Here is a 23,828-nt window from a genome sequence, read left to right as displayed (position 1 = left end):
TTGACAGCATTCAAATGCTGTTCATGGAAAATGAAGTGGGACAGTTGGACCAGTTCTAACAACTGTTTGCCATTTTATTTATTGCTGCATATCATGTTATAGCTCGGAACTGTTTGTTTCTGCTTTTTTATTTAAAAACTAACACCACTACCTTCTGCACCAAACTGATTGATACGCAGAGCTTGTTTAAAGAAAATACTGTGGTTATTGATGGGTTTCACCTTTTGGCAGATGCCCCAGAAGTTTCAGTAACTGGCTATGATGGAAACTGGTTCATCGGAAGAGAGAATGTTCAGCTCAGGTGTAATGCTGATGCAAATCCATTACCTATGGAATTGATGTGGACCAGGTAAATATTTCTAAAAAGGGCCATGCCACGTAATGGTGGTGGTATAAAATCCTAGTTAATAACTTTCTTTCTTCGTGGATTTTTTTATGTGACTTCTATTGAGATGTAATGGTCTTACCAAGTCTCTTTTAAAAAGGGGGTACAAGAGGTTTATGTATGAATATCAGTGGGTGGATATCTTTTAAGTTTACCAGCCTGGAACAGTTTATCATTAACTTTGAAAGATTTTATCTTATGAGTGCTTGAGAATAAACTATGTTGCAGTATAATACAAAGCATGATACATCTAGTAGGGATCCAATTACCTCATTAGTTGTGTTCTATTATTACTTCAAGATTATAGACACTTCACAATATCTGCATTTTAAAATCTGTAAACTACAGTTGAGATGGCAACTCCTACTTAGTGAATTATGCAACTTTTTATGTTTTTCAAGCAGTGTTCAGCTTAGTGTAAACAAGGCTTTGAATGTCTCAAATGAGTAAATAAAGTTGCATAGAAATTCTTAAATAACAGCTTCATTACATGAATGTAAGGATTGGATGGCTCTACTCTGAAACTTTCTGTGTAGCTTTTTGAAGTCACGTATGTATGTGGGGCAAGAGACACAAGATGACAAAAACAAACAAATCAATCTGTACTATGAAAATAAAATAAAGCCAGCTACTTTAAGTTGATGTGGTACCACTGTTGGCACCAAGGGAATAACTGTGGTTATTAATTTCAGCGTTATGAATTTGTAAGTCACAACATCACAGTGACCTTGTAGGTAAAATCACAGGAACACTTACTGGTCTAAAGTTGTAATCCATTTTCCTGCTTGCCCAGTGGTAGTTATAGTAGCCTACAGGAGCACTCATAACGTGGTTTGAAAATGTGGTATTGATAAGATGAGAACTACTGGATGGCAGTCTGACAGGAAACCAAAACATTGCTATAACAACTCCATCCTAGATGCAGGCATAGGAATCTTAAGTCAGTATTGCAGGTAACACTAAAGGTAATGGTAGGGTTACACCTAAAACAGGAAAACAAAAATATGTTTTACCTATATGCTACAGTAATCTGCCATTCCATTACTTAATTTGAAATTTAGTGTGGTGGAAATGATGACAAAGAAATTTGTGTTTAAAGAAATATGCCAGGTTATAAAAAAGCAATACAGCTGGTTTATTCAGTTGAACTACAGCCTCACTTTTATTTGAGCTTGAGATGTATATGGGAACTAATCAATACAATTCTAACTTCAGTAAAAATATACCCAATGCTTAAACACTGGAAGCTTTGGATGTCACTATTGAACGTCCTAAGGCTCATGTGAACCAAATTTTACAAGAGAAGTTTAACCTTCTGGAGTCAAGTGGGTGTACCTCTTTGCTTAAACAAAATCCACTCAAGCAGTTATAATACTGATGAATGAGGAACTATGAGGGGAGGAGAGGAAGTCCATGTGAAAGAAGGAAAGAATATTGAGATAATAGTACACAGTTTGAATATCTTACTGGCTTAAAAACGATAACCATTCTTTTTCTGTTGTAGTAGTTCTAGAAGCTCTATCTGTTGGAACTGGACTGTACTTCCTAGGATTGTAAAATGCTCTTGGTAAACAAGATTTAAAACTGCTGTTTATATGGAAATGTAAACATTACAATGTAACTTTCAAAGACTGTTCTATAATCTTATTTCAAATAGATCACTGGTATTATAAGTATAAGGTGAATCATTTGTTTATCAGCTTCATATGGCTGATGTCCAGCAGTTATGGGCAGTAATCATCAAGGAAGTTAAGGAAGGCTCTAAAGCTGATGGAATATCTAGTGTAGTGTTGGAGTGGCTCTTGTGTTTTGATACAACTTAATATTTAGCAAATACCATCTGCTTCCATGGTATGGAGACCTGGTGATCACCTGTTTGAATATTAAGTTAGTCCTTGTTAGCTTCTAACAGATCGCTAGATGAAAGCAAAATAAAATGTGGTGGTATAGGCATTAAACCATACAGGTGTTTCAGTATGTAGTTGGCAGCTGTGTTAAAACAGTTCCAGTCCCTCTGCTCTTTCCTTTGTATTGTCCTTACACAGTTGTTACTGCTACCATGTACAAAATGTTTCAGGTAAGTAGTAGGTTTAGAAAAGGTTGGGAACAATTTTTTTATAATTAGTAGTTTCCCTAATTGCATTGCTAAGCATCAAATCCAGTTACAGAGCTGTAATTTAGAAGGGAAAGTTTGGGGGTGGTGGTAAGAAAAGACAGGTTGAGGGGTAAGAAACTGCTTGAACTCCTGCTGACAAATGCTAATGAAATTATCCTGTAACTTCATCTTGCACTGCCAGAAATATTATTTGTGACTGCTGCACTGTCTGGAAGATAGTCAGATAATCCTGACAGTAATTTAAGTTCACCATGTTGAACTAATAGTCTTCACAACTTGATTTGGATAAAAAAAAAAAAACATCTCAAAAAGAACTTGAAGAAACTTAATTCGAGCAGTGTTAATAGATGTTTTACTATTGCCAGCAGATTGGATGCTTAAAGGATTTGACGCAGAACTTGAAATGCTAAATATTCAGTTACAGACTGAGAACATCCAGTGAAGGCCTATCTGTGTTCAGTGCAAGTTCACTTTAGCCTACTTTGTATAGTATTTAACCCAGTTAAATTAATAATTCAGTCTTGAAGATTTGCAGCTCAAGTATGGCCAACTGTTTCATTTTAGGTTGGATGGACAATGGCCTGAAGGACTGCTGTCTGTCAACAACACGCTGCAGTTCACCAGCCCATTGACTTACAACTACACTGGGACTTACATCTGTAAGGTGACTAATGCACTTGGTCAGAGAACTGACCAGAAGACTATCTACATATCAGGTAAGTCTTATATCTTGGCAACATCAGTATGTTAACTCTGACTTCTGTCAGTAGTTGCAATAGCTAACTGAAGAGCCAGCTGATGCATGGAATGAGCCTTTCCATAGTATGGAAGTGAAGTAGAAATACAGAGTGAACACCCGCAGCAAAACTTGGGAATAAACTGACTCTTCATAATGGCAGCATACAGCACAAGTTATTGTGGTTGAGGTTGTCTCCATAGAGCTTTTGAAAGTGCTGCCTACTTCTTGGTAGGTGAACTTTGTTTTGCCAATCTTAACCTGTTTTGGCAAGGTGTACTACAACCAACAGTACCTTGTATATAATAATCAAAACAACAGTTATTAGTGGGGGAGGAGTGACCAGCTTTAGCAAAGTCAGAGATTTCCTTCGAGGAAGTTTAAGTTATGTGTTCATTGCAGTGCCTTAACTGGTTGTTTGCTTTTCTCAGGCTACAGGTATCCAATAATCATAAAGTTAAGTATCTCATACAGAACATCTATTTGATGAGCTCCGTATAGTATGGCAAACTTGTGCATCTGTTTAGCACCTGTGCTGTTGGAAAACATCTGTGCATCTATATAATAATGTTTTACCATGATGGTTCTGTTGAGAAAGAAAACTAATATAGCAGGGTGTACGTGAATGCTGTTGTATAAATGTTCAAAGAAAACAACTCTCCAGATTTCCATGAGAGACTGCCTAAATTAATTACTACCTAGCTAAATCATCAAGTGCTAATACAGCACTACTTCCCAAGGATTTAAGACACAAATTAATGTTCATTCTCTTGTGTGGTCTTTCAAGTTGTTCAATAATTTGATGTTAGATCCACAATATAGAATAGCATCAGAGTGCAAGTTGACCAGTTCCATGATACATGAAAGCAATCCTGTGATCTTACTCTGAAGACACCTACGTGTAAAACTAAGTAGGAAAGTCAGATGGATATGAGAATGGAAACTTAAGACTGAAACTGGAGGGATGCTTAAAGCTGTGTTAATCACAATTCCTATTTGGTAGATACCTGCATGCACAGAAGGGATGGTTTCATTTCCTCATAGTGACATAACTATGCTGAGAGCCATTGCAGAAAACCAGTATGTTCCAATTAAGTATCTAATGAGTTAGTGTACTGGAAACTTTTAAATACTATGAAGCAGTAGAATTAGTTGTAAACAGAATTAAAGTTATATAAAGTTTAACTCAGGTGTGTAATGGTCTGAAAGCAAATAAAGACAGTTACACTGTAAGAAGTAGTGAGTCAGACAAAAACTAGAAAAGCATCATTAATTCTGGTGAAATCTTCTCGTGTGTAACATTCAAATACTTACTGTATTTCTGAAGTTTAGCTATGTCCTCAGCCCTGTTTTAACCTTAAAGAAGGTTATTTCAAATCAATGATTCTTGAGGTTGTCAGTTCTGTGAATATGATTTGCTGTCAGTCGTATGATAGTTATGCATGAAAATGTAAGGCTATCATTCAAATTACGTTTGCAGCCTTTGTTAACAGACTAAAATGGGCCTGAATTCTCAAGGTTTCATAAAATGATTGAGTTTTTGAAAAAGTAGAAATACGTGCCTGTTGAAAGCTTATGTTCTAGCATATGGTAAATAAAATGTAACTTTAGACTAGTTTGCAGCAAAGATGATGAAGATGCGGTATAATTTCTGATGTGGATTTATGGATGTTGTTGGTATGCATGCTTTTCATCTTTGTTCAATAACTTTATTTTGTTGGAGTAACTTTATTGCAAATACTTAGCTGTTCTTAGGGAGAACCAAAACTGAACTGTAGCTAGATAGACCATAAAGGGCTATGGCCCTACAAGTTAAAGGAATAGATGATAACAGCTTATCAGTTGAAATCAACTTTTGTTTTGAAAGCTTCATCATGTTAATCTTGGTGTGTGTATATCATCATGAACATCTAAGAAAATATGGGTGACTTTGAGACAATCTGGCACCACACCAGTGCAACTAGTGCTTGTGTGAGTCATACACATCAGTTTAATACCAAGTATCTAGCACTTGGCAGTTTTCCTTAAGCTATGTAGAGTAACAAACTGATAAAAAGCACTGTTAAATGCCAGTATATGGGAAACGTGATTGAAATGAGTTGAGGCATTCACAAAGTATAGCACCTGTATTGTTTTCAGAAATTAATATTAAACCCATTAAAAAACCCATTTAACTGTGACTATAAGGCTATAGCTGTTCAGTGTTGACTGTCTCATTAAATAAATGACATCTACTTAAAATGGTGTAGAACAGGTAAATGAATATGAAATATCCATTTTTCATAATTATAATTTTGTCTCCTCTAAAAGGAACAGACTGATGCTAAGAGTATAAGAAAGTAAGGCAAATAGTAAACTTAAACTGCTTAGCAACTTTATTCTCAACTTAACTGATCAGGTATTGTCTAGTAATGGTGAACATGTACTCCTGTGAGTGTTATCCATCTTACTCAAACCATCTAAGACTACAGCAATGATTTCATTAGTTTATTTTTGTATCTTAGCTGTCTCCCACTCCACAAAAACTTACTTAAAATATTATGCAAAAATATTAAATGAAATTTGGAAACTAGCAGGCAAGCTATGTGATCACACCATCTTCTAAATCTTAATTACAAACTTGTCTAAGAAAACTTAGGAAGCCAGCATTACTGGCGAGTCATGGTGTTGATAGCTGTAAAGCTATTTAAATCCTTCGGAAAATAAGTAGCTACTTTGAAATGTGTCAGGATTGCAGTAAAACCTGAGCAAAAGTATAATGCTAATATGTGTTGAGACCAAAAAAGGTATTCTAAAATCCTGTTTTCCTTTTGACCTTCATCTTAATTATCTTAATACTCCAAGTCAAATGGGTAGCTATAACAGTAGTTGACAGGGATTAAATGATTGACCAAGTTTTAGTTCAAGTTAGTAGTAAGTCTTTAGATGGATAGGGAAATAGTAAAATGTTAAAGCTACAGGTTTTGTAATAACTGTTTAGAGGCACAGACAATCGGTGATGTCAAGTTAATTTCTGAACTACATGGAGATCACCTCTGAATCTCCTGAGAGGTGTTCCAAGTGTTGAAGGTCTCCAAAACTAGCTGTCAGCTGGATTTGCCAGGCAGACAAACCTTGTAATACAGATTTGTTCAGTGGTTTACACAAGGAATCAAATTCTGTGTTGTCCTGGCTCTCTGCTGCCTTACTTTCGCTGCTGTGGCCTTGTTCTTCTATACCTGGGAGAGAGAAGTGACCTGTGAGACTTCCATTGATATAGAATCATATTTGCTTCCTTTGTCGTCATCTCTGCCTTCAGCCAAGACTGTTTTTGTTGAAAGTCAAGCTGGACTGGGTTAGCCAGCAATCCTAGCAGTTCTAAGATGATCCAACTGGTAAATTCAGAGCTGCCTTGTTGTAAGATGGATATTGTAAGGATTAACATAACAGAGCTTGTTCATTGTTCTTACTTCTTTCTTCCTATATACACCTCTTCTTTGAGGGAGTGTTATGAATAAAAACACTCTTATATTCTGTAAAAAATATTTAAAAGTGGGAAGAGTTTACCAACACATTTAGAGTTACGTGTTCACAACAGCAGGCAGATAACAAACACCACCATAGCAGATAGAGACTAAGGTAGTCACTGGCACACTGCATGAAGATGTGGCACTGATCCTGCCTGATTCCACTAATGTGGAATGAAGACTAGTGAATTCGTTGCTCTTAATTCCTCAGACAGAACTGAAATGCATTGTTAACTGGAAATCATGAGCTTCTTGTTCTCCTACATGGAATATCTCAAGAACCTCTTCTCTAACTGAACTTCTATGCAATCTGACATAACAGACTTAGGACTTAAAACATTGTTTCTGAATATCACAGATTGACAGATCATTGGGTACAAACCCTTTGCCAAAGGGCAGGTTGCACAGATAGGTGTCCAGACAGGTCTTAACTTCCAACCTGCAAGGGGTATTCAGGTGATGTTCGTAATGGCAGGCTTTTCCTGTGTACTATGGAAAAGGCAAAATGTTCCATTTTCTCTGGAAACCCCATGTTGAAACTACACAAGTATGTTTAACCTTGAAGAATGAACGATTGAGTCCGATTGAAGAAATGGTTACTTGTTTTGAGGCCAGTCTCACATCATCTTTGAATCTATCTTTTCCAAATTGGGAAGGGGAAACAAACTGAAGATAACCCAAGGGAAATCTTGTATCCTAATCTGATGTAAAGCTGTGTATATGGGACTAGGGAGAGGGTAACACATTGTCATTACCCACTAGTTGATTTCCGTAATCACAGTGGTTGGAGAAACAGTGCTAACTTTTAAAAAACATTCTTAGACATTCAGAAAACAGTCACAGAAACATTTCATAGAAAGCCTACTTCCCCTGCTCTAATAAGGCTGAATGGTAAGTTTTTTGGCAGTTTGAAGAAGGGCCTTTGTCTATAATGCCCTATACAGAGATGTCAGGTACTGTAATGTTTAGGTACTTAGCATGTAAGGGAAATTTAGCAATAACAGTGGGTGAAGGAACAGCTAAGGATACTGCTTTTCAAACATGCAGGTAATAAATGTACAGGCACACAGTCTCACTTTCAGAACTAGAACTGCAGAGCAGTAGATATGTGCAAGACAACTGATACGCAATTATAATTGAGACCAAGTCATCCTCTTGTCCAAGGCTAAGAAAGGGGTGTATGAATGGAAGTGTGGGGTCTTGAATTGTGTAGGGTTTCTTTTTAACAAGGAGAGCTAGACTTCATTGTGCTATTTGAAACTATGCAGCTTTTAACTGTTACTGTTAACACACAATTAGGCCAAATTATGTTCGACTTGAAAACATGTTTTCAAGAATGCCTAAGTGACAACTTTTAGCTGAAAGATAGGTCTGCCAGTATTGAATTCAAATTTACCTTATCCTTATACAGTTGGTCACTGTAGTCCTGAAAGAGTTGAGATAGTACAAAATACGAAATGGTTTGCAGTCCAAAAATACTGTGTTCTATAGCTGATTTTTACAGTGGTAGCCTTGTTGGTACTGAGATAGGGCTTAACTGAACTTGAAGATTGTTCTCTGTCTGATTCTAAAGATGGCCCATCCATTTACTTATACGTGTTTGAGGCTGAATTTAGACTGGCTTTGAACTTCTGGCAAGGAGAGGATAGGTACTGAACATCTGAACAAGGAAATATTGCAGGGGGATTGAGAAGACCAGATGTCAGCGGGGATATGTACTGGGTCTGATGAGTGGTGCGTGATGACGCGGGGAGAGTTCTCTTTTCTTTGTGAAGGGCCGGGCGCCCTGGAACGGGTTCGCCCCGAGAGAGAGCGGTTGTGGGGTTTAGCTGCCCAGCACGGTAAAACCACCACAGGATATGAGGTGAATCATGCAGTTGGATATTTCTAGTGGACTTAATTGTGGATTTAATCCACCTAGTGTAAGTTGCTTGTACTTAAAGAGCTGGGAGAACTGTATCAAGAACCTTCACTGAAGGGAGGAATAAAATAAGTAAAATAAGGAGTAAGAGACTGGAGTAGAGTAAAACTACTGTTGAAAGCTGGTACTGATTGTCATAGGAAATATCTGGGGGAAAGAGGTAATAGAGTAAGAACCAAGTACACTGTACCACTATGTGTTTTTGCAAAGCTACCAGAGCTTCACATTTTGCGAAGAACAAATCTCATTCTCACTTTGCATGGTAGAAAATGAACAAAGGCTTTGAAATGAAAAGACAAACAGCTCTGGTTTATGTGCCAAGGGAATGGGTGGATTTATTCTACCATAGTGGAAAGCTTTTGTGTTCTTCTAGTTGAATCACTTATGACTCTTATTTGACTTTAATGACGGTAGTAGCTATATAATCATGGAATAATATTTCTGTGCTTCTTCATTTATCCTTATTAGTACAGCATGCCTATTTTAGGGATATGAATAGGGCCCCACAGTAAGAGACAATCAAAAATCAAGACAGGCTTAACCTAAAGATAACTTTTTTCAGAATTTCTGCTTTCAGCTGCCTGGCCTGCATGTTTAATTTGGTATGTTGTTATGCTTCGCACAATAAGAGAAGCTTCCATCAGTGAAAGAGAAAAGATGAATATTCAACGTTATGTCATAAGTTAAGAGGTTAAGGGGGAAAAAATGGATAGCAAATGATGCTTTTGAACAAATCACTATCTAAAGCAGTTAAGTTCAAGTCAATTTGGTGCGTTCTTGATGTTTTCTACAACAAATCAGAATGCTAAGAAACAAATACTGGTGATGACCTGAAATGTTACCATAATGAAAACAGCTGATTGGCTGCTTTCAGAAGACATAGTCTGTTTTGGCTATTGTTTAATGCAGAGAGCAATTGTCTTCATTTGGAGACAGCATTTCAGACATGTTTTGCTAATGTTATGGAGTAGATTTAGGGAAAAGGAATAGCAAGGTTCATTGCATTTTCTATTTCGGAAACTTCCCTAGTGCAGGAAGTGAGGGGGGAGTTCAGTGGGGGGATGTAATTTTTCCCTCAGAAAGCTGGGGTTGAAATAAGCAGGTAACTTCACCTGTTCTTACTTCTGATTAGCTTTATAAGCAAGGAGAGCTCGTTTTCATGTTGTCATTCTCCAACAATAAAAGATTGACACAAATGACAAGTATTAATTATTATATGCTTTAGGAATGCATATAAATGCTGAAGGTGTTGTATATATGTAGTGAGTTGAAGATCAATTAGTGTTCGTAGATGATGCAGTTGTCCAACCTGACAACTAGTGGATGAACTGTATTTTAAAGGAAAGGCTTTCTTAAACTGGTATTTATTATAAGTGTAATTGCTGCTGTTATTTCACATGTGGCAATTGAACTTCACAAGGTGATACCGCTACCGAATTGTGCATGTGTATTTTATGCTGAGAATGTAGAGGGTAAGACCTAAAACCTTGGTACCAAAGGAAGGTAGATAAAGAAATACAAAGCCAGTTAGAAGCAAGTGTATGTATCTGTGTGTGCATCTATATCCTGGAAATAAATACATATATTGGTGATGCTGTCTGAAATTGTATGCTAAGCAAGCAAATCTTGCATCTAAAGCAAGTACGTTCTCAAGGAAGAGAGGTTTGAATAACTTCTTGGCCTTTGGATTTATAGGACATGGGAACCCTGGTAAATTTGGATTTCTTAATCTCTACTTCTTTGTTAAATTACAAAATTCACTTTATATCCATTTTACTAAAATCATAATCTGAATTCCTCTTGTTCATTTTGGTAGTGCATCTTCCTTGTTCAGTTTCCTGTCTTCTGTCAAATTAATTTCATTTATGTATACCTTCCTAACAAATCACCACTTCTTTTACATAATCAGATAATAAAATTTTGTGCTTTGAAACCTGTATAGAACTTGTCAGGCTTAAAATACTAAATTCAAATGAGTTGCAGTCTGAAGTGTGATTTGCAGTAATCATGACAAATGTGGCAATTCTGCCTAGTTTGAGAGAACTGCATGACTGTCTTTGAGTAGTAAGATTACAAAAAAATATCCATGAATTTTTTCACCTTAAGATTTGTCACGTAACTGGAAGCATAACAAATCTCCAGTTCGACCTGTTTTATTCTGCGGTGGTAAATTCAGGGTGACTCTCTGCTCTCTAATATGGTAGTACTACTTCGATGAATCTTGCTTATAGGCATTTAAATAACATGATTTAGTGATCTACCTGGCTGTCTGTAATATTCTCTCTAAAAGATTCAAACTATAATAACATGTTTAGAGTTTGTTGATTCACTGATTTAATTTAACAACTACCTTGCATTGGGCAAAGTGAAGATCTTCATAGTGCAGCGCTGACATAGCAACTGGTGTTGCATGTCACATTGAAGTTGACCGGGATAATCTCAGGAAGCATCTGTCATCAGCCCATCACTTGCAACCTTGTCTTCAATATAGATGCATGCATCTTCCCCAGTAGATCTAAAGAACAAAGGAGAATGCTGAGTAGTGGACAAGCTCGGTATCTGGCAATCTCTTGCTTACTTGCATAATCTGACACGAAATCAATTGATATTCTGTTTCATGGAAGTAATATGGAATTTTCTTCGTGCATGAGGGATCAAAGTGCCTTTAGGGGAGTGCAAGATACCATTTTTTTTTTTTTTTTACTCAAAATGTTCCAGTTTTAATTTTAAACCCTGAAAGCTCCTTGCTTAGTAATAGTGTTATTTTCAAATTAATACATTGTATTTTTAGTTATGCTTCATCCACTAAAACTAATGCAAAGCTGAGTAAGATGTATTAATGCAACATGTTTTTGGAGAGAATAGCTTAAAATCAGTCATTCATGTCCTGCTGACTGAGCACACGACACATAGTTTTTCATTCTTATAATACTCAGTGCCATAAACAATTTCTGAAGGGGGAGTTTGATGCAGAGTAATTTCCTCTATGGCATAATGAATCAATTCGATCTGGTATTCCAAACTGCTGTCTGGAAAGGTAGGAGACTGCTTTGATTGTATTTAATAGATAGCATTTCTCCAAGAGGGAGCTAAATATGATGGTGAACATACACAATCAGATAAGTGGCATCTGCTTACTTTGAGGAGGGCCAGATGACTACTTATGCATGACTTTTTTTGAAATTCATCAAGGAACTTTCCTATGCTGTTGCAACATAATTAAAAACAAATCATACTGAAGCTGGTTCAAAGACCGTTTGAACTATGAGACCTTTTTTTCTAGTAACGTGAACTTGAGAATGAAAAACTATTGTAGGATGTACCCATCAACTTTGCTTTCTTATAAACCCTTAACTGATTTAGCTTGCATTGACATTCTGTGCCTTTTCTGTGTCTTGTCTACCTCTTTGCTCTTTTCATTAGATCCTCCTACTACTACCACTCGACTGCCCACGGTTCCCTGGCATCCTTCGACTGATGGCATCACAGGTTTAGCAACAGAACCTAGAATAATAGATTTCCCAACATCAACCTTGCCAGCAATGCAGGAAGACACTTGGGGTACCGTCATCGGTAGTGCGGTGGGTGGGGCCCTCTTCCTCATACTTGTCAGTGTTCTGGTTGGAATTATCTGCTATAGGAGAAGACGGACGTTCCGTGGTGACTACTTTGCTAAGAACTACATTCCACCATCAGATATGCAGAAAGAGTCTCAAATAGATGTTCTTCAGTCAGATGATGTGGATTCTTACCCTGACAGTATAAAAAAGGAAATAAAGCATCCAATGAACAGCTTAATATCTAAAGATTATTTAGAAGACCCTGAAAAACCAGAGTGGAACAATCTAGACAATATTAACAGGTACCAGGAACGTTATGAAAGACCAATGGATTACTATGAAGGTGGAACATTGGGGATGAAATATATGGGTGGTGAATGTTATGATGACAATGAAGAAGACTTTGTTTCTCACATAGATGGCTCGGTAATATCCCGGAGGGAGTGGTATGTGTAGTAACCACTGAAAGCTAAACTTGTATCTACAATTCATTTCATTGGCTGATCACTTTCAGATTGTTTATACTTAAGCATAAGGAGGAATAAACTTTTTGAAACTGATTTTTTTTGAAGGTTTTTATATTGTGACTTGACATGCAAATATTCAATCTCGGGAAAATGTATTTGAGCTGCTTATTTTCCCAATGCTGTACTACTGTTGAAGATTTTTTTAAATGCAGAGTGCTTATATTGGTTTATGTCACAGGTTAAAGAAAAGATAAATTAAACTTACCACTCAAAATTGTTAAAGAATAAAAAGTGACTGTCTTGGGTCTCTGATTGGAGAAAATAAGTTTATATAAGGTAGTGATAGAGTATTTTGGGACATTTACTTCGCAGATCTAGTAAATCAAATAGCCACATCTAGATACCATCTGTGGTAAATCTAATGCTTCTACATAGCAAATGCTGTACCAGTTAAAATGAGTTAGAGGGGAGTCAAAGCTTTATTTTCAGTTTTCCTGCACAAAAATGAATACCTCTTAGCGTTTTAATGAGCCTTCTTGTAACTATGTATTTAAAAAGTCATTGCACTGAAAGTAATTTATCTATGAGCAAGATTTTGAGGAGTAAGTATAAACCGGTAAAAGGCTTGTCTTTGAATAAGAAATTATTTTTTTACTCATAGATTTCCAGAAGCTTGTGTGTATGTAAACAGTATGGTATTTTGTTGGGCCTGTACTTGGCAGGATGTCAACTCATTAGTAAACTTCAGGCTCCTTCTTGCAAGTACAGTACAATTTAAGACCACTTTCTGAGGTGTTACAGGGATCACAACATTAAATTTGAAAGCCGGAGAACTAGACATAACTAGGAAGAAAACACCAATTAATTTTGAAGCTGAAGGTAAAAGCCAACTTAAACATTTACCAGGATGCCATTAAACATGAAGTGTGCTAAGAGGTGTCAAAACACTTGCTTGAGTTTTTACAACCAGAAGTCAAAACAGATGTTCTACCCTACTTCTGCGTAAGTTACATGGTCCCTCTGAAGAGGGTAACCAGAACTTGAGATTAATAGGGAAGTGGATGTGTGCATTGCTACTTCATGTACTGAAAGCCTACTATGCAATGATGCAACTACAGAATGTAAGAAACAGCAGTTTCAGTAAACTTTACAGTCTCTGTACAGCAGTGGATTTGTTTTGCCTGCAAATAATTTAGTGTTTTAACAATGTGGTTGTTTTTAAAAAAAAAAAAATACATCATATGTAGGACATGTCATTTGACATACGAAGTAGTTCTACTTTGTCTTGAGTGGTTGCACCAAACTAAGTCTGTGACTACAAAGACAAATTGGGCTGAAATACAATAAGATAAATTGTACAGAAATGATAAACTCAAAATTAAAAAGAATGGTGTTCAAGTGCCATCTTCAAATGCTTAGCATGAAGAAAAGAAATGGATGGGCCTATAAAGATTTGGAACCTGAGAAGGGCAAAACCTTTACTACATTCACAATGAAATGGGCTGTGTATTTATGACTGCTTCATGAGTGGAATTTCTTGCTGGAGTTCCTTCTATCCTCATCATTTTCAGTAGCTTACAGCATTTAGAGCTTGACAAAAGTAGTTGTATTAAGTGTTGTAGACAATGCACTGTGATTGCATATGACTGCATGTCTTTAAAAAAAAGATGAAAACAACAGCCTTATTTGAAATTCAAATGGAAAATAACTTCCCTAAAGAACTTAAGTTCACATTTGGATTAATTGGTTACTGATACGTTACTAACCAAAGTCTCAAACTTTTAAGTAAATGACAGTGTGTATCAGTAGCTTGAGATCAAAATTTGAGGAAAAGAGTGAAGTTTCTAGCTGAAAGTTCTGATCCAAATTCTTTCTGGAATAAAGATATTATACCTCTCTTCAAATAAAAATACTTGACATATCATCTTTAAAAGATGGTGTTACTTAGAAACAAACACCTATAAACCTGTTATCCACATGGGATATCTTGCTTATCTCTGTGGAGTTTGTTTTTGTTTTTTAATACATACATACATATATATATATATATATATATTTAATTCCAATGCGTTAAGAAGTTCAAATGTTTGAGTTGAAGCTGATAATAGATATAGGGCTTACAAGTGTTGCAATGTTTTGTACATGGTCATGTCTGCTGTAAAAAGAAATGATTGTAAGTACAAATGGCTCTTGTGTGAATAAATTTTTTGTTACATTCTCAAATGTAGGCAGTGTTAAAAACTAAAGTTTGACAGATTTTGTTAAAAGTGAAGGTAAACAAGCATAAGAAAATGGCTAGAAGGAGCTGCTATAATGAAGCTGTTGAAATGGGCTTCTGAACATCTCTTCCTCAAGATCCTTACCTTATGAGTTGCTTCAGAAATGATTTAAGTCTGTGTACTTTAGGAATCATGAACAGGGATACTTGCTATCCAAACAAATGCAGTTTAAGCACAAAGGCTACACTATCTAGAATTCCAAATACTAAAAAATTCTTGTTCTCAGCTGCTGTAGTTCTGATTGAACCACATACATTCACTGTCAAATCAATTTTCATCTATTTGCAACCAATTGGTCATTAAATAGCTGTGTTGTGTGCACCATCCAGCTTAGGTACTTTTTAGCTTGTTAAACGTGGCATAGTGGTCTGGGTTTCTGCTTGTTCATCTGGTTAGAGTGAAAATCTGTGTGCCTACTTCGTTGCCAGAGCAATTCCAAAAGTAATAATTCCAAAAGTAATTTAAGTGAGCACTCTGATAATTGCACTCCAGTTCCTGTAAACAGGCAGGTACCTCTGCTGGCAAATACAACTGAAAGACAAAAGCAGGATCTTTAGGGCACCTTTATGAATTCTGGACTTAGTGCTGTGTATTAGTTACCAGCAGCTTTCTTACCTAAGTAATATGGAACCCAATATAAACTAACCCTAAGCCAATTAAAATGCAGTAGTTAATTGCCCTGTTAATTATTTGACATAGCTATTCCTCATAAAAGTGGAATTATGGTTCTTCTGTGTACAGACTGGTATCTGATGGGCAAGTTAACAAATTGAGCTCATATCAGGAAAGATGTATGATAAAAACACCATTTTAGGTGACAACTATTTTATGTTACACTGACCTTCTGGAACAAGTCCGTTAAAACTAAGGGATAAAGTCATAAAGTAATAGAGCTACTAACAAAAAAAAAAAAAGCTGTTGAATACAGATTTTTCCTGCTATCTGAACATCAAGGGAGTGTTGCTACAGGGTCTTTCTTATATCAGAAGAGGATAGGAATCCCTTTTTCAGATTGGGAATGAAGTACTCTTTAAAAAGTGAGGGATGGAAAAAAATTAGTCCAGCTTACAGGCAGAAAAAGGTATTTGAAGTAAGAGTAATTAATAAAACAACTTGGTTAGTTGCTTTGTTTCTGGACAATTGAGTAGTATGTATAGCTGAAAGGCTCCTAAAATTTCTTGTGGTAAGAGACTAAACAGAGGAGGGGTGTACAGTGTTCAGAGAAACAGTATGATTTTTTTCTGAGGGGACATAACTAAAGTATGCTGTGTTTAAAAATACGTTACAAGCATAGAGCTGTGTTAACTTCAAGCTCTGATGCTGTTAGTTTTCTGGCATAATAATGAGTATACACCACAACACTTTTGTTTGTTACCTGCATTAACAGTCTTAGTGAAGCTGATGTGAATTACTCCTGTTCTGCAACAGCAACATCTCGATAAGTGGGTTAATCCAATATAGGAGTTGATAATGTAGAATTTGACACCAGTAAGCTCAAATGAAAAATGCATCTTTCACAAAACAGTTTTTCTTTTTTGTTAAAGTTTACTTCAAAATTAATGTTTCTCACTAGCTTTAAGTGCTAGAGATGATAGGTAGTCTTAAGAGTTGCTTTAAGCAAGCCATGTATTAGTACATTTTGTGTGTTCGTTGCTCCATATAGCATATCTTTCCTTGATCCATATTTTTCCTTTGTGCAGACTTACGTGACTTTAAAGACAGATTGTCGGTAAAGCCATAGTTTTCTAGTTTTTTTTGAATTTACACTCTGTTCTTTCATGTAAGTGCAAAGTATGTGTTTTGTAACTTCATTTTGTCTTAAAAACGAAAATTAGAGCATGCAGTTAAAATTCATTAAATGTAGCCAATGGAATCCAATGGAATGTTTGAATTGATATTAATGATTTATGAACTCTCTTAATTTAACCAATTTTTTAAATGGATGGCTGGAGCCAAGATAACAAGTGCTAGTGCAAGAAGAGGCTTTCTGTTGTTCGGTGATGGAAGGAAGAGACATCTCAGAACGACAGTGAAATAGCTTACTTGACTATAGAGAGTGCATAAACTTCATAAAGGTGTAATCTGTGCTATCACATTGCAGATGTGCCATTTAAGCAGACATCTTCTGTTGCTGTAGCAGGGGCTGTGATTGGAGCAGTCCTTGCTCTTTTTATCATTACCATCTTTGTGACAGTGCTGCTGACCCCAAGGAAAAAAAGGCCATCTTATCTTGACAAAGTGTAAGTATGCACTGCATTTCTTAAACTTGAAAGCAATTCACAGAAAATACTTGTTTTATTGGAATTCACATGACTGAATTGCCTTAACAGTTGTACGGCTGTCATAATTTCAGAGTCGTATTTGCAAGGTAGTCAAATGTGTTATCACTTGCATTTCTGAAAAATAAATGAGGAAGCTAAGAGGGGGGTTCAAAGGTGGTATATATTCTTAACATGTTGATATTAGCTTTATGCTTTTCATTGTATTTGCTTGTAGTTGAAACAGGAGGATAGGGAGAGGCCCATCTCAACTTTGTTACTACTAGTTTATCATAACCGTAGGTTTAATATGGAAGTAAACTAGCCATGCTTTGCAGAAGTAACGGTCCAGTAGGATTTATCCTGCTATGTGTGTGAAATGAAGCATTCCGATTTGTATTGTTAGAAACAAGTGGCTTAATGTGCTTTCTGGCATGTTGGTTGGCTGTTCACATTTCTGATGTTGACATGCACTTGAGTTTTAAGCTTCTGATGTGGTCAAACAGAAACAAGCGAACAGTCTGAACAGATTTTGTCAGTTAATGTAGCTGATGTCTAGACCCTGTTTGGAGCGTGCATACAGCATGCATAAAAAGTGACAGTGGCTTAGAATATTTGTAAATATAAGTCCCTTCATATACAAAAGTCCCTATATACAATTAACACTTAAACTGAATAAGAAATGAAAATGTCTGTCATCTCCCTGAATGCTTAATGAAGAGTTGAATAAAATAAAGTATGTAGCATAAAGTAACTTACAGGACTTGAATCTCTTGAGTTAGGAAAATAAGTCAGGTGTTTTTGTAGAACTAAGTAATTTCTAACATGATTAGAAGTAATACTGTTTTCATGTTTGCTTCTCAAATTCAATAGCTGAAGCATAATTATATGAAGAGATTGAGACATTTGTATTCTATAGCCATTTGCTTTCACTGAGCTCATAACAGAAGTCTTGCATGTAATTCTTTGTAAGGCTTCTCAAAGAAAGCTTGTACTGGTAAACATTGTTCAGGCTGTTTCATGACATATAAATGATGGTTACCTATTGCTTACAGTAGTCCCTATTCTACTTAGTTGGAGGGTAGGAGGGCAGTTCTCTCCTACAAAAAGTGCATGGTTGAGTTACTTCCAGTGATGGATAGGTTATTACCATGTTCCACAATTGGGTTATTGCTGACTGAAATGTGTGTTCATTAAAGTGAGCACTGGGTGACTTCGCAGCTGGAGAAACACATTATGACCCTTCAGTTGGACTTCATAAACATGGTATGTCATACTTTGTTCTCTTTTAATATAGGATTGATCTTCCACCCACTCAAAAACCATCTTCTTGTGAGGAGAGAGCATTCTCTGTACCGCAGAAAGAAGCTATGCTTCAGGTGAGTAAGGGGTTATATATAAGCAGAGGTAGGAGAAGTGCTAACTATTGAATTACTTCAGTCTCATTTTGCCTTCCTGATAAAGTACCAAGGCTTTTGTTTGTTAACTCACAACCAAAAAGTTTCTTTGCCTATGTGATACCTGAATCTTATGTTCTTGGTGTTAATGGGATCCTTAAACTTAAAGGTTGGACAGCTAGTGGATAGATCTCTTTTGTATCTTTAATAGTGTTTGACGGTCAGCTGTTCTTGATGTTGAAGCTGTGTATGAAACTGTGGTGATTAAGAGAATGTACATAGCTTCATAAGAGGCTTTTCATCTGGGGAACAGATACGGAACAGATATATTTAGTACACTTAACAAGAGACTTCAACGTAGTGATCTTTGCTGGTAACAATTGCCATTCTTTTAAGTTTTTGTGTTTGGACTGATTGGAATACATGGAAATTCTGGATCCATGGTTTACTTAATATGCTTTTTTGATTCTTAGTGAGGGTTGCTAAATAATTGTCTGCAATTATCTAGATTCTAACTTTTTAAATATATTTTTTATATAATATACCTTCATCAGCACCAAAAGATTCTATACTAGCTCTGTGACAATTACTTGAATTTTTAGTGCATTTGCATGGGTAGCTTAATGTGATCTAAAATAACGCTGTCCAGGCAATATTGGCATGTGTTTTCTGCTAGGTGTTTAGTGGTTGTTCAGTTGTAAACTGATGTGGAGATCTTAGTTACAGATTTTCTTAAAAGCACTGAAGATACTTCTGTAGATTTTCTTCAGGGGGTTGTTGGCTACTAAAGCTCAACAAATATAAGCTGACAATAAAACCTTTTCTCTTCTTAAAGCAATTAGTGCATGAAAATATTATTGTGTTACAGGTATTGTGTTGAGTAACAGTTGCTAGTTTTGTTCCTGAGTGAAGTAGGAAACGAAGACTCACTGCTATTATTAGTAGAAGCCAGATGATTCTAATATTATGAATGTACAAAAAAATGTATTTGACAAAAAGTGTAATTTTTGTCTTCTGCATTTGAAGGCAGTGTAACACCTAAGATGATACAAAGTAAACAATGCTTTTTGTTCCTCGGGTTTGACACCTGTGCTAACTATGGAGTAACTCTTCTGGCATTACCATAGCTAGTGAATGCAATAGTGATGGAGCATACTTCTGCTAATACAGTCCTCTGCTTGAAATATTAAGTTAAAAAAAAAATGTTATCTTGCTTACTGAATCAGAAGGTATGTACTATTGTAAGTTAGTTGTACATCTACAATGCTGTCAAATATCAAAATGACAGCAGAAAGAAATGTGACTTGCTATCCTTTACAGGGATATTCAGAAGCATGTTAGAGTCACAGAATATCTTAAGTTGGAAGGGACCATGCAAAGATCAAGTCCAACTCTTGGCTTCACACAGGACCACCCAAAAATCAGACCACGTATCTGAGAGCGTTGTCCCAATATTTCTTGAAATGCAGCAGGCTCGGTGCCATGACCCCTGAGGAGCCTGTCCCAGTGCCCGAGCACCCTCTGGGTGCAGACCCTTTCCCTAACCCCCAGCCTGACCCTCCCCTGTCCCAGCTCCATGCCGTCCCCTTGGGTCCTGTCGCTGTCCCCAGAGAGCAGAGCTCAGCGCCTGCCCCTCTGCTCCCCTCGTGAGGGAGCTGCAGGCCACCATGAGGCCTCCCCTCAGCCTGCTCTGTGCTGAACAAACCAAGGGGTCTCAGCCACTCCTCTAGACCCCTCCCATCTCTGTAGGCCTCCTTTGGACACTAATAGTTCTATGTTTTCCTTATACTATGGTGTCCAAAACCACACACAGTGCTCAAAGTGATGCCAAATCAGTGCAGAGTTGAGTGTAACAATCACTCAACTTTGACCAGCTAGCAGCAATGCTGTGTTTGATGCACCCCAGGATAAAGTTGGTTCTCCTGGCTGCCAGGGCACACTGCTGGCTCATGTTTACCTTGCTATTGACCAAAATCCTCAGATCCCTTTCTATTGGGACTGTTCTCCAGCCTCACCCCCTAGTCTGTACACGGGGTTCCCCTTCTCCAGGTGCAGAATCTGGCACTTGCTCTTGAACTTAATGCTGTTGTTGATTGCCCATCCCTCTAATTTGTAAAGATGTCATTGCAAGGCATCTTGAATCTCAGCAGCTGCTCCCAATTTAGTATCATCTGCAAAATTGGTCAAAGCACCTTCCAATCCTACATCCCGGTCATTTGTGAAAACATTAGAGAACTGATCCTAAAATGGGGCCCTGCAGAACAACACTAGTGACTGGCAATCAGCCTCGTGTAATCCCATTTTCTATAACTTATTGAGCTTGACCCCTCAGACAATTGTTCATCCTTCGTGTTGCGTTTTTATGTAGCTGTATGCCAGACATTTTCTCCAGAAGGATACTGTGATAAACAATATTGAAAGTTTCACCAAAACCCAAAGTTACATCAATTGGCTTCCCTTTGTCAGCTAGATGGGTAACCTTTTCTTAAAAGGAAACTAAGTCTGTTAGGACCTTCCCTGTCATGAACTCATTTTGGCTAAGTTCAGTGACTGCATTGTCCTTCAGGTGTTTTTTCAGTAGCTCCCAAAATAATCTTCTCTGTAATTTTAACAGGCACTGAAGTGAGACTGAGATGCCTGTAATTACCAGGGTCGTCTTTCTTGTCCTTGAAAATTGGAACGGTATTTGTCAGCTTCTAGTCAACTGGGACCTCTCCAGATTCCCAAGACCACAGAAGGAAGAATTAAGAGGTCTCATGATGACATCAGACAGTTCTGAGTACCCTGGGCTGAATCCCAAGGGGCCACCCAGATTTGTATGCATCCAGGTGGAACGGCAAATCCCACACAACATTGGGGTTGGCTGGGAACGTATTGTTCTGCAGTCAGTCCTCAAACTCAGGGCACCTGGAGTCCCAGAGCCTATGGCTAGTGTTGAAGACAGAGGAAAAGAAGGCATGAAATGTCTCTGCTTTGTTTATGTTCCTGTTTGTGAGGTGACTGTCTGCATGAAGTGACAGGCCTGTGTTTTCTCCATTCTTTTGCTTTTCTTTTGCTCTTCAGATATTTTTAACAAGCCCTTTTTATTATCCACCACGGTACTGTCCATCTTCAACTCTAGTTGAGCTTTGGCTGCACAAAATTTCTCCCTACTAAGGCAAACAGCATCCCTGCAGTTCCTCCCACATAACCTGACCTCGCTTCCAGCAGCCATATACTTTTTCTGCCTAAGTTCTAGAAGATCCCTGCTAAGCCAAACCATCCTTCTGCCGTGCCTGCTTGACTTGTGATGTTTTAGAATTTCCATTGCCTGTCTTCTTAGGAGGTGGTACTTGAAAAATGACCAGCACTGCTGGACACCATTATCTTCAAAAGCAGTTTTGCAGGGGGCCTTACTAACTATTCACTGAGCAGCCTGAAGTCTGCTCTCCAAGTATCCAGTGTTGAAGTTCATGGTTTCTTTTTCTGAACTGTCTTTGAATTCTCTCTGGTTTTGCTTGCTGTGGCTTTTGTTAGTGACTACTTAAGAACTAAGAAAAGCTGAAGTTGGCTGTAATCTTTGTTGAACAAAGAAGAAGATGTTTTATCTAAATGCATTTTACAAACTGAATACCAAAACCAGATTCAGTTCAATACTCATTTCCCTCAAGCTGGATAAATACTTCCTAAGTTGTTTTGGGAAAGGGAGAAGATATCAAATTCTCTATCACGCTACATGTTCACTATTCTTTATTTAGAACTAATGGATGTTGGCATAACATTGTTAGTATACCTGTTTTGTTTTTCTTCTGTGGAATTTCGTAAAATTGAAAAGAACTGGAGCTGGAGGCTGTCTTCCTATCTGCTAATGATACTATCCATACACATGTACTGTCTGTTATGCTTGAGGCAAGTGCTTCTGCTTAATCTAATAGACATAAGTGTCAAAATACTACCTTTAGTCAAGAAGTGATTGGTTGTATTGTTTTGTCATAATAAGCCAACGCTTGAATAGCTATAAAGAGGGAGAAGTGGCTTAGTGTGTCTGCCTTGTCCTGTTTGGCCGTGTCTGCAGTGGCTGTGTAAATTATGTTCTAAATGCTGTTTGAACTGCAGTGTCTAGACAGAAGTGAGAACCGTGTTGGTAGGTTTCTTTCCAAATAGCTCGGATACAAGCTTATAGCTATGCTGAAAAGAAAAGCAGGTGAAGCGTTGCTGTATTGACAACAGCAACAGATGATCACATAAATCTGAGCAAAAATAAAATGCACAAAAGTGCAAAGTAAAGCTGAAGGAGACTGAACTTAAATGGTACCTTCGATGTGTTTAGAGTAGCTGAGGAGCAATGCAATTTAAGCTGATTCTGTTGATACATGTAGTGTGCAATATTTTTAATCATTGATACAGTTAGTGCTCAGGTAGAGTACAGTAGTTTTTAGGGTCATGTGAATTATTTCAGATATAACTGAATAAGCTGAAATGCTCCCATTTGTGTGCAGTAGTTGATTTTTAAGTAGATCTTAATGCATATTTGAGCATATGAGTGTTGGTATTAAAAGAAAGGGAAATGTTATACACATTTGATAATAGTGGAAAACAAATGGTTTAATAGTAACTTTTTCAGACTTGGAAGCTTTATGTGTAGTTAGTGTTTGTACTGATGCTGAAAATTCAACACGTAAGTGGAAGTATGTTTTAACTGAACGCTCCTAATTTTTTATACTGATGTTTGTGGATACCAATTGGTATTTTCCTGTGACTAATGTAGAAATTCAGAGGAAAAAAGGCCCTAAAAGAGTGAGGGAGTAGGCTAAATCAAAGAGACAGTAAACAGAACAAATTTAAAAATGACCATGTAAATAGCTTTTACTGTGAAAACTGTCTATCTCTAAGGTCTTGCTTTTGTGCTTTTTTTCCTAATCATTGTTACGGAAATACTATTTATTCACTCAGAATGGCTTGTTATGTGCAATGTGAAAGAGCAGTGAGCAGCCTGAAGGTTATATTCTTGGTGAGGGCACAATCTTTGCTTGGCAACTGAGTTTTGAGGCAAGTCAAGAAGCTGAGCAATAGAAGAGTTCCAGTAGCTTGAAGAGAAATTTCTCTGCAGCATAATATTAATAAAAAGAGTGGGAGAGGGAGCACTAATCCAGACAAATGATTTGATTACTCAAGTTAGTTAACTATTTCATAGAATATATTGCAAAGGAATATATTTCTAAGA

General features: G+C 37.1%; 1 protein-coding gene across 1 annotated transcript in view; it reads left to right on the top strand.

Moving 5' to 3' along the window:
* Window positions 1-23,828, top strand: part of NECTIN3 (nectin cell adhesion molecule 3) — a 64,459-nt gene that overhangs the window by 33,123 nt on the left and 7,508 nt on the right. The window contains exons 4-7 of the mRNA XM_082755777.1: window positions 232-349; window positions 3,066-3,217; window positions 17,072-17,210; window positions 18,526-18,607. Coding sequence (XP_082611903.1) covers window positions 232-349; window positions 3,066-3,217; window positions 17,072-17,210; window positions 18,526-18,607 — 491 coding nt within the window. The remainder of the gene's footprint in view (window positions 1-231; window positions 350-3,065; window positions 3,218-17,071; window positions 17,211-18,525; window positions 18,608-23,828) is intronic.

The sequence above is a fragment of the Aythya marila genome (assembly GCF_965140915.1).
Source record: "Aythya marila genome assembly, chromosome: 1".
Taxonomy (NCBI): Eukaryota; Metazoa; Chordata; class Aves; order Anseriformes; family Anatidae; genus Aythya; species Aythya marila.
The sequence above is the reverse complement of the archived record's forward strand: the minus strand, read 5'-3'. Positions and strand labels throughout refer to the sequence as shown.